This window comes from Vulpes lagopus, chromosome 8 (assembly GCF_018345385.1).
Source record: "Vulpes lagopus strain Blue_001 chromosome 8, ASM1834538v1, whole genome shotgun sequence".
Taxonomy (NCBI): domain Eukaryota; kingdom Metazoa; phylum Chordata; class Mammalia; order Carnivora; family Canidae; genus Vulpes; species Vulpes lagopus.
The window spans coordinates 80,963,708-80,975,229 of record NC_054831.1 but is presented as its reverse complement, the minus strand read 5'-3'; the positions used below and the strand labels follow the sequence as shown (position 1 = coordinate 80,975,229).

At 52.5% G+C, this 11,522-nt stretch overlaps 1 protein-coding gene across 1 annotated transcript; it reads right to left on the bottom strand.

The window, feature by feature from the left end:
* Positions 1–1,048: 1,048 nt before the first annotated feature.
* KLF6 (Kruppel like factor 6) lies at positions 1,049–10,460 on the bottom strand. The gene is made up of 4 exons (XM_041767015.1): positions 10,217–10,460; positions 6,615–7,188; positions 5,084–5,207; positions 1,049–4,223 (listed from the first exon to the last, which is right to left on the bottom strand). The coding sequence occupies exons 1-4, from the start codon at positions 10,316–10,318 to the stop codon at positions 4,172–4,174; spliced, it is 852 nt and encodes a 283-aa protein (XP_041622949.1). The 5' UTR covers positions 10,319–10,460; the 3' UTR covers positions 1,049–4,171.
* Positions 10,461–11,522: the final 1,062 nt, after the last annotated feature.

The following is an 11,522-nucleotide window of genomic DNA, read 5'->3' as shown; positions in this document are numbered from 1 at the left end:
TGAGCTGTTCGGCATAGTCTTTGCATGACAAAGTGGTCAAGTCTTACTAGTAGCCGAGAATGTATTATCAAGCCTTTATTTAGCTGTACTGTCAGGGCAATCCAACTATTAGTCATCTTGACATGTGCTTCAGAATACCACACACCCATGAGTCCTGGCAAAAATTGCATCTGCTTCCTGCTGCCTCCCACACTGCAACTCTTTGCAAATTGCAGATATTTTTACTGCCGTTCTAGAAAGAAAATTACTTAACATTCCTAATCTGGGGAGGCATTTAAACCTCCCCTCCCTAATTATAAAATTAAAAGCCAACTAGTGTAGACCCTGCACATGCAGCACAACGAAGATCCGCTAGGGAAGAGCAGTCGTGAGCAAGCGAGAATCAAGAACTTCCTGCCCTATGGAAATTTCCGTAGCCCCCTTCTAGAAAGTGCATTGATTCCATCCTGTTAACTACCGAGTCTTGATGTGATCTGGAAACGGACTCGTAGGCAGACCAGTTGCTACTCATCACACAGCAAAACCCAGACTGAGAAGATCTAAAGCTACTTGCACGAAACATTTCTGAAAACCAGAATCTGTTATATTTTCAAACATATTCTACATTTAATACATCCTGCTGGCCCTAAAAAATATATATGTTATATATATAAATGTTATAAAATATATATTAAAAATATATAAAATCGTTGGAAAGCCTATGAACAATCTTTTACTTTCTGCCCTATTTTACTGGGCTGATCCGTAAATATATAGTTTATATAAAAGAGTGAGTTGAAGGCCAGGGGGTGACTTTTGGGTCTGCTGCCCCTCCTGTCATTTCTACCTGCCTCAGAGCAACGTCAGGCATTTCTTTCCACTTTAACTCCCAAGACAGGCCGCTGACAATTCAGGGGGAAAAGGCAGGCAAGTGGCTGTCAGAGTTGCCCAAGCACTATTTCCCAAGGAGGAGCCAGGATGATTAATAGAACAGGAATCTGTGTCGACACCCTCGCCTCCCCACACCCCCACCCCTCCCCCCCAAGAAAAAGAACCACCAGACTCAAGATGCTGATAAGAATTCTTTTATGTTATTCCAATAAAAAATACATTCATACAGAAATATAACAATCTTGCAAAAAACAATTTCAAATAAAATCTTGTAAAACAAAATTTTACAAAAATCTTACAAAGATTCTTTAGATAACAGGGTGCTTCAAAAAAAAAAAGAAATTTCACTAATAGAAATTTTTTTTTAATGTCAAGCAAAAAGTTTCTGCTTGATTGAGGCTCAGTTATCACCTGAACAGAATGTAATTCTTTATGTACTTGCTTATTATGAAAATTACAGGCATTGACACACATGGCACCCAGCCCCACCCAATCAAACAACTTCATGGTGTTTCATAAGTGAGACAAGCCAGTGCAAGTTGTTGTGGTTTTTTTTTTTTTTTTTTCCTTTTTTCCTTTTTCGTCTTTTGTTTACCTTCTTGCTTAATGGAATTGTTATGGCTAAGCAACACAGCACGGCCAAATAAAGGAGTTTCCCAAAACCCAGCAAATCAAATGCTTGGATTTGGAATCGCCAAAACAAAAGTGCATTTTCCCCTCAGCAAAATGAAATGAGTTCTTCAGGTAAGTGTATTCATCAGCCCAGATTTAAAAAACAAAACAAAACAAAAATACCCAAGACCAGTTATGTGAGCTTTCATCATTGCTCATTTCCAGGAAGATCAAACAAAATACCAGCCCAGCCAGACTCATATGTGTATATGTATGTGTGTATATATATATATATATATATATATATACACACACACACACATATATATATATATAAAGAAAAGATCCACACCCACAAGCCAGCAGCTGGATAAAATATCAGCTGTCCATGCTGCGGTATGCCAATTCGGGGAAATTACTCGTTGGAAAAACTGGAAGATTCTATGTGCTGGAAAAAATAGCTTCATCTGCATAAAAAGTATTCTAAAAAAGAATCCCTGTGATTAGCTTACTCTTAGGTTAGATGTTCTAATAAGGCTGAAATTCAAAATCAAAACCTTAGTGTGTCTGAGACCAATTAGTGGGCTAGTATTCCCTTCATGCCGCTTCTGAATGGCCAAAGGTCCCCTGTTCTGGACCTGCCAATAAGGATGAGCAAAGCCAGCGGTCTGGAATAGATTGGATGCCAAGGATCTGTAGCAAATCACTAAATCACAGATAAAGCCTTTATAAAAGTTATGGTTTTAATTTTTACCTCCTTTATGGCCATTCTATTTCTTCACAGGCTGTGGAATTTTGTTATCTAAACATTCTCATTTTTCCTTAAAAAAATATTTATATATTATCTATATATGTATATATATACACACACACACGTACACATACTATACACACACATATACATACACAAGAATTCCGCCCACTTTTTTAAAAAAAGTAATATACTTTCTGTATTACCAACAGATAGCTAGATAGATATGTGGAACTTGTGCCTTTTAAGCAAATACATTAACATTGTTTTATTTTTTATACTTCTGTATCTTTAATATGTGTGAGAACGTTACATATTAAATACAGCCGGTGTGTGATCTATACAATTGTTGTGCAAAGTCTATGTGAAAGTCTCATGGTGGCAGAAATGATCCGATTTTCCAATTATCGCGTGTTTTCCACTTTTAACACTGACAGTCAAGTTGTCTAAAATAGCGAGTAAATACTGACTTGTTTGGGGAGTTTCATCTCTTTATTTGTCTTTGTGAAGGAGGACTTTAAAGAGATTTTTTTTTTTCTGTATTATATATTGATACAGTACAATGCCAGGTGAAAAAAGAGCCTTAATAAAGCATGCATCACCCATACCCCTGTATGAGACCCCCGCAGAAGGGGCCACTTGCATAAGGCACCATTATTAAAATCTACAGTGCATTAACAGCTAGAAAACCAGAAATTAGTCCTCAAGGCATAAATAAGAGAAACTTAGCTGCATGAGAAAACAGTTTCTAAGCTTTAGTGGTTTTATCCACCCAACTGAGAAAAATTTTAGGATCTCAGTCTAATGTAACATTAGACTAGCAATTCCCAGCCCTAGCATTCTTGATACCCAACATATGCCCCACGTCTTCAAAGGGCATCACGAAATTCTCCAAAAAGGTAATTCAAATTCAGAATCATTTAAAAAATAATCCTATGCTGCACAACACCTTTCTGAAAGGGGGAGTGTTACAAAATCGACGGGGGCGGGGGGCTGAGGGGGGAGGGGAGGATTGTGTATTGCCAGGCCCAGATGGCTAGGGATCACCCAATTTGACCAATCCTATCTTAGCTGCTCAGTAACTGGAATCAACATTGTAGTCCTGATTTTTAAGAATGGAAAGCAGATAGTTCCCCAGACCATGCATTACTTTTTGTCTTATAAGGAAAAGTTATCAATGTGTTATATTTGTAAATACACAGCTTATACAACGGGTAACAAATGAGCTCTGTTGTAGCAAGTAAACAAGCTACTTGACACATTGCACGTTTTTTTTGTTTGTTTTTTTGTTTTTTTTTTTCTCTCGTAGCTGCACCAGACACCGAAAGTTCTCTCACACGGGGAGGGGCTCCCCTCCCCACACCCATTCGCCACTCCGGGGGGTCTCGACCACCCACTCCCGCCCTCCATGGATGCCCTTCTTTTTTTTTTTTTTTCTTCTTCTTCTTCTTTTTTTTTTCTTTTCCTAAGGCGCAGACCCCACCCCCCGGGGAAATGATTGGTGGTCATCTCATCTCGTGGTTTACTCCTCACACACAAAACATTCAAACTCCGCGCGTGCTGCCTCTCGCAGGCTTGCTCCTGCAAGGGGAAAGACTCTGCCTCCATCACGCAGTCACTAACTCACAGATCCTCCACATACAGGACACCCGACCATTAGCATTCTCAGTGCACATGCTCACGGCAAAGGCTTAGGGAGCACTCGGGAGATGGGTACCAGTGGCGAGTCCAGGGCCACCCAAACACCACACGCCGCGGGTGCTCTGCCGCTCCGACACGACGGTTTTCGCCCTCGAAAGACCTTCCAAGTAGAGGTCCTGGAGGCAAACTGGGTGGGGTGCGAAAATGGCATGCTTTGGCTGGAACGCGCACCCTCCTTCCACGGCTGTCTCTCAGCCCGGAAGCCTTTTAGCCCGCAGGATTTGCTGCTCTGCTCCCTCACAGGTGCCTCTTCATGTGGAGGGCCAGGTGGTCGGACCTGGAGAAACACCTGCAGGGCAAAGAGGCATCCCACACGTTAGGTCTCCGGCCTTCACGGAGGTTACAGACCCCGTGGCCTGTGCTCCTCCACCCTCAACCCCTCCAGAGGGAAGGTGGGACTCCATGGCCTTCAGGGAGGTTACAGACCCCTCTGGCCTGAGCACCTCGACCCCAATCCCTTCAGAGGGAAGGTGGGACTCAATGGCCTTCATGGAGGTTACAGACTCCCCTGGCCTGTCCTCCCCAACCGCATCCCCTCTAGAAGGGAAGGTGAGACTCTATGGCCTTCACAGAGGTGACAGACCCCCTGGCCTGCACGGCCCAACCCAACCCCTCCGAGGGAAGGTGGGACTCTATGGCCTTCAGGGAGGTTACAGACCCCATGGCCTGTTCTCCCCAACCCCAACCCCTCTAGAAGTGAAGGTGAGACTCTATGGTCTTCACAGAGGTTACAGACCCCTGGCCTATGCTTCCTAACCCCAACCCCTCTCCAAGGGAAGGTAGGTCTGCTCCGAGTCCCAGCCAGCTGGCCAGTCGGTTTTCTGGGGCAAGAAAATTCTAGCTGATGGGAATATACATCGAGGACACCAATCAGCTTTCAGGAGAAATTCGCCTGACCTCATCATTCAGCCTTCACATTGGAAGGACTGAAAGCCAGCCTTCTGAAAATATGAAGGAAATCCCTGTAGTCTCATGCACACAGAGCACAGGTCTCCCTAACTGGGGCAGCTGGCAGATTACAGACTCTCTCAAAAAGTCCCAGGCCGAGAAGAGGCATGCGGGCGCGGGACGGGCCACCCTGCCTTCCTCACTGCAGGCCTGTGCCTCTCCGGGGACGGCATTCGGCGCCCCTACACTTTGTGCACGTACCTGTCACAGTGAGAACATTTAAAAGGCTTGGCACCAGTGTGCTTTCTGAAGTGTCTGGTTAACTCATCGCTTCTTGCAAAACGCCACTCACACCCTTCCCATGAGCATCTGTAAGGCTTTTCTCCTGGGAAGAGAGCACACAACAGGCACACCATGACTTCGCTGAGGAGGAGGAGGTGTGCAGGGACAGGACGGGGAAGCAGCTGGACAAAGTGGACTCATCCGTGAGCTTGGGGGCCCCGCCTTGGCCCCCGTGTCACGCCCCAGTGAAGGGCCGGGCGGGCACTCTGGGGGACACCCCGGGGTCCCTTCCTGACCTGGCCTGGGGCCCCCGAGGGCTGTGCAGGGGACCCAGGCCGGGCAGGGCCCACGTGACTAGTAATCAGAGTTACAGCGTAAGAATGACAAATACTCAGACTGGCGAAATACTTCTGAGGTGACGTGTCAGCCCACTGGACCCACAGCCCTGGCGGGGGCAGGGTTTTATTGCTTTCTCCATGGAAACGGTCTCTCTCAAGCACTTACTTTGTTCCTTCCTCACTTCCCTGTGGAATGAGGCTTTGTACTTTCCTCCGGGAAACGGCATTTCTCTAAAACTGAGGTCATGAGTTTCTGGGAAACCCCATCTGAAGGCCTTCAAAGCACTTTCTAAATGACAATCAAACGACCAAACTGACTGCTCCCCGTCGGTCAGAGGATACACACAAATTTAGCTAAAAGTGCTACCCGAGAACATTCAAGATTTGGCCACCGCCCATCCTCGAGCGAGCCGTCGGGGCAGACAGGGACCAGGGTCCTGACGCCAGCAACGCCGGGGACCCTGACCTGAGGGCTCCAGGGTCCCCTCTTGGCCCTGGGGTAGGTCAGAGCTTACGGTGACCCCCTCGGCAAGAGCCCCCCTTGCCCTGCGCCCCGGGGACTTTGGGCTTCTGCACCCAGCTGGCCCGGCGTAGAGAACACATGGTCGCGCTCCCTTATCTGACCCACCCCAGTCCTTTCAAACAGGGTTTCATCCCAGTCATGCACTTTGATCGCAAAGTTGTTTGTTTGTTTTTGGTTTTTAAACTGGCATCAGAAACAGAGGCCGTGGGAGACACGGGGAAGCTCCCGGGAAGCGACCAGGGGCCAGCACGTGGGTCCAGCTGCCACCCCTCAGCCCCGCGGACGCCCCCGCCCCCCACCCTCGAGTTCCAGTGCAGAAAACCGGAGGCAAGTCCCCGCCACGTGATGCCCGGGCACGCGGGCGATCCCATCCCCGGGAAGGTCGGAGTGAGTGAGGGGTGGGGTGGGGGGCAGAGAATGGATTTACCTCGTCTGTTTAATCTGAAAGTCTCACCCGATCCGGGCACACACGTCCAGTCTTTCAGCTCCTACTCTGTCCTCCCCAGAGACCCAACTCTTTTGGGGAAGCATGAGGTGAGGATGTGTCTGCTCTGCCAGCCTCCGGCCGAGCCCCGGCCCCCTCCCAGGGCTGGTGCGATGCAGTGGCGCCCACCAGCGGCCCACCTCCCGCGTCGCAGGAGGGACTGACCTGTGTGAGTGCGCTGATGTGCTTTCAAGTGGGAGCTTTTGGTGTAAACTTTCCTGCAGCCGTTAAAGTGGCAGCGATGCACCCGCCTCCGGCCATCCGGGGAGGCGTCCCCGCTGCCCTTGTCACCGGGCTTCCCCGCAGTCCCTCCGCGCACCTTCCCGGGGGGGTGCAGCTCGCCGGGCACGCAGCCCCACAGGTGAGAGGGCTCCCTGCTCAGTTCCGGGGACGACGGGGGCGTGGAGGTGGCCGACGAGCTCAGGGTCCCCGAGTTGACTAAGACTTCGCCGATGGGGTCGGAGGTAAATTTAGTGGTGGGAGAAAGTTCCTCGGAGCTGTCGGAGGACTCGCTGCTCACGTCGGAGTTCAGGCTGTTGGTCTCCAGGTTGTAAGCAAAGCCGGGGCTGTTCAGAGCATCCTCGGGGGGGCTGGAGGAAAGCTTCAGGTCCGGGTCCTCCTTTTTCTCCCGAGCCAGGATGATTTTGGTCCACAGATCCTCCTGGCTGTCGAACTTGATTTCAGAGGCTGACACATAGCAGGGTTCGCTCTGGAGGTAGCGTTCCAACTCCAGGCAGGTCTGTGTGGAAGGAACCACAAGAAGACACGTGATCGTGATGACAACGAACCGTGTAACCGAAAAGAAAAAAAAAAAAAAGCACGTTTCCAAAAACATGCAAGAATCAAGGGGAAACAGACTGTGGCCGTGGCACTGGCTGCACGGATCGAGTCTCTAGGAGAGCGAGGGGAAAGCGGTTTCTAGGAATGGAGGCGCTTTCGGGAGAAGGGCTCCCGCAGGCCGGACCAGTGGCCACAAGGGCTGCCGGTCACCGAGCTGTCTTTGCCTTGGTTACCAGCAGTGACGTGACTATCGAGTTTCTGTAAACCATACAGGGAACACCGGCCTCAGGCACGTGCCCCCCCCTGACGGGCTTAAGCAGATGACCTGACAGTCTCGAGAGAGATCCCTGCGCATCAAGGAAGGCTCGGGCCACCCTCCTCGGTGGCGCACGGGACAGAGAGGCCGCGGTGCACGCGAAGCAACGCGCCAGTGACATTGCATGGGTCTTTCTTTAGAGACACGGGGGCTGGGAGCCCGGGGCCACACTCGGTGAGCGGACGCAGAGAGCTGATGGTCTGTGTTCAGGGACCCCGGGGAGCAGCGGGGAAACCAGCCCGGGCTCCCGTAGGGCCCGGACCCAGGAGGCTTTCAAAGATAGGCCATTCCCCAGGGCAGCAGGGCCCTGCTCGCACACAACTTTCAGGACTTCCATGGTGGGGAGAGGAAAACAAGAGCCTCGACCACAGGAGTGCAGAAATCCTTCCAGAATGGCCATCTGCTATTGTAAACGATGCAGGACGGGAAATTCCTCCCGGCCCTGCTGGGAGTCCCACAGTGGACAAGAACTTTATCTCCTGGCCAAGAGTACAACTGTATGAGTCATCACTCGGTTTCTTTCACGCAATGCCAAAGGAGACTTCCTTTTTGAAATTCTGACCAGCGGCCAAGAAAGGACCCGGTTCAAATATACATGCAGAGTATCATGGACAGTGCCCCCTCCCCAGCCGCACAACCAACCTTTCAAGAAGCTACAACTGCCGAGACACCAGCATCCCCTCTCCCCACCATCTCAAACTTTCTAGCCACTGGAAAAGAAAAACGGTAGGAAACATTTTAGGATTAAATTGTGTCTGCCCTTATCTTTACTAGGATCAACTGCCTGCAAGTCCATATAAGGCTGGTCTATCCACCACGGCAATTCGACAGATTTAAGTGTCTACAGTGCACTGGGCTCATTGCAGCAAATCGTTTTCAGGACTGGCAAAGCCGACCCCAAGGGCTCCTGCTTGCTTGCTTACTTAGCAACTGTGCCCTGCTGCTATGGAATACGGCACAGCCCCGTCCCCCTCCCCGCTGACTCGTCACACAGCGAGCGTGAGCAAGCGGGGGGCGGGGGGGGGGGCGACAATCATTGTTTTCTCTCTCGTGCCCTCAAATTAGACATCTGAGTTCCAGTGCCCACTACAGGGTTCCGAGAAGCAGCGTTCCAAGGAGCGGCGGCAGGCAAGGTATGTTGCTGATGTGCCAAGGAGAAAGGAAAGCACATTTGCCTCGATCCTGTTAAACTTTCATAATCTGGCTAATTTGAAATCTCCATTATGCTGATAAGCACTGGGGACCGAGACAGAGCTCTCAGAGAGTTTAAAAGGCTCCGGAGGCGACCGGGAGCTCAGCCTGGCTTGGGGCCCAAATCCCAAATGCCCGAAGGAAACTACTTAGATCAATTTCAATCACGTCCTAGGGAGCAGCTTCTTTAGGAGGAAGAGGGGGAGGGGAGAGGAAGGCAGGATCGGGCTTGGAACAATTAAGCAGGCATGTGAAGGTTGCAACACTTTGCATTTCATCCCTTTTAAAAGCTTTCTAGGCTTTGAAACGCACAGAATATGTTTGATCTGCTAATTCACTTTGTGACAAAAAGCAAACAGCCAGGCAGGGCACGGAGACAGCCCCGACCCCTCCTTCTATCTTTTTAAAGACAATGGGACAAGTGTCACAATCTTTCTTCTCCCTTCAGGCAATCCTCACGAATTGGGGGAGTGGGAGGAGGTGGGGGGGAGACGAGGTTAACTTTCTTAAATGTCCAATGTCAAAAAATTCCAGTTCCACTAAAAAAAAAAAAAAAAAAAGAAAGAAAGAAAGAAAAGAAAAAAAAAAAAAGAAAAAAATACAGAAAAAAAAAACATGCCGGAAACCGAGACTCTTCTTCTCCTCAAACTCAGACTTGAAGCAATTTGGACCGGCTCATTGTCATATGACTGAGAAGTCACTGGTTGTGCAAACATTGTTGGCTTTTTTTTTTTTTCCTCCTCTCTCTTTCTGGTCAACAAAAGACGCAGGTAAAGAAAAACAAGGCAGATCGAAACACATCTTAAGGATTTCCAAAGAGGAAGGAGAAACTGGAAATGGCCCAGGAGGGACAACGAGCTGGTGGAAAGATTTCACTGGTGACATTTTTAATTGGGGGGGGGGGAGACAAAAACTGTCAGTACAAACATCAAAAAAAAAAAAAAAAAAAAAAAAAAAGCAAAACACAAACGATTTCTCCATTTCGGAAAAAAAAAAAAAAAAGGCAACAACAAACCCTTGGCAGTGTACGGCGGCTCCCAAGAGCAGCTCCAGCGGCGGAGAGCAGAGCTGCTGGGAGCAGCAAAGTTCTGCCCAGGGCTGCCCAGGGCAGAAGCCGCGAGCCCGGGGCTGCCCTCCCGAGGTTGCGCCCCTGCAGCCCGGGCCCCGGCCGCCGCGCCGCGCTCCGGTGACAGCCCCGCTCCGCGCCGTCCCCGGCCCCTCGCAGGTGCCTTCCGCACGCACGCAGCACAGGCTCGTTCTCAGGCTCAGGATTTTATGTATTTATTTTATTTTTTTATTTTTAACAAAATGTACGCAAACCATCCAAAAAAAAAAAAAACCAAACAAACAAAAAAAAAAACAAAAAAAGAAAAATAAGAGAAGAAGGAGGAGCGCGCACGCCGGGGCGCCGAGCATCCCGCACGCGCGGGCTTGCACGGTGCTGGCGGCCCGGGCACCTGGCCCCGCGAGCGCGGCTTACCTGTTGCCAGTACTCCTCCAGGGAGGGCAGCGCCGAGAAGTAGCCGGTCTCGTGCACGATCTGCAGCTCCTGGAAGATGCTGCACATGGGCAGTACGTCCATGTCGGGCTGGAAGAGGCAGTCCCCGCCGCCGCCGAGAACGCAGGGAGCTGTGCGGGCTGGAGCCGGGAGCGCAGCGGCCGTGCCTGCAGCGCCGGGGAAAGTTTCATGCAAACTCAGCGCGCAGCAGTGAGGCGCCGCGGGTTCGGATCCTGCCGGAGCCCGGAGACGCGCTCGCGAGCCCACACAATATTTGCAAACACCGGACTGACTGCAAACGTAACCCCTGCAAAACTTCCCTATTCAAAGCTCCGCTGCCAGCCTCCCCCCTCCTCCCCGCCCGGCTCCCCCCACTCCCTCCCCCCACGTGACTCGCCCATGCCCGCCCCGCGCGCCGCCCAATCACGCTGCGCCCGGCCCGGGGGCCGCGCGCCGGTGATGTCAGCTCCGGCCAATGGCGGGCGGCGACTCACAGCGGCCCCGCCTGGCGTGACCGAGCCTCTCCGTCAGCCGCCCGGCCATTGGCCCAATTCGAACTTCAGGCGGCGCTGATTGGACAGCGTCCTCGCAGGCTATTTTTAGCAGGGTATATAAGGCGCGGGCCGCCGCGCGCCGGAGGAGTCGGCGCTGGGAGGTGCGGGCCGAGCGGCTCAGTGCGCCCGCGGCCGCCCGACCGGCCGAGCCGCTCCTCCGCGCGCGCCCGGGCCCGGACCCCGGACCCCCGCTCCCCCGCTCCCCCGGACCTCCCGCTCCCCGCTCCCCGGCCGCGTCACCCAGGCCCCGGGACGCTCCGCGCCCCGCCCCCCGGACCCGGTCCCGGTCCCGGTGCCCCCGCCGAGCCGCTCCGTGCGCCGCGCTGCCCGGCCGGCCGCCCTCGGGCCTCCGCGCCCCGGCCCCGGCCCTGCCCCCGGACGCCCCTCCGTCCCCCCGCCCCCGCGGCCGCCCCCGGGCCTCGCCTCAGCCCAGGCATCCTCTGCCCCCGCCCCCGCCGTGCACCCGCCCCGCCCCCCGTGCGTGCCCCCTGCCCCCCCCACGTGCATCCTCCCCTGCCCCCCTCGCCCATCCTCTGCCCCCCCCCCCCGTGCATCCTCCTCGGCCCCCCTCACCCATCCTCCTCTGCCCCCCTCGCCCATCCTCTGCCCTCCCCCCCCCCCCCCCCCCCCCCCCGTGCATCCTCCTCGGCCCCCCTCATCCATCCTCTGGTCCCCTCACCCATCCTCCCCTGCCCCCCTCGCACATCCTCTGCCCCCCCCCCCCCCCCCGTGCA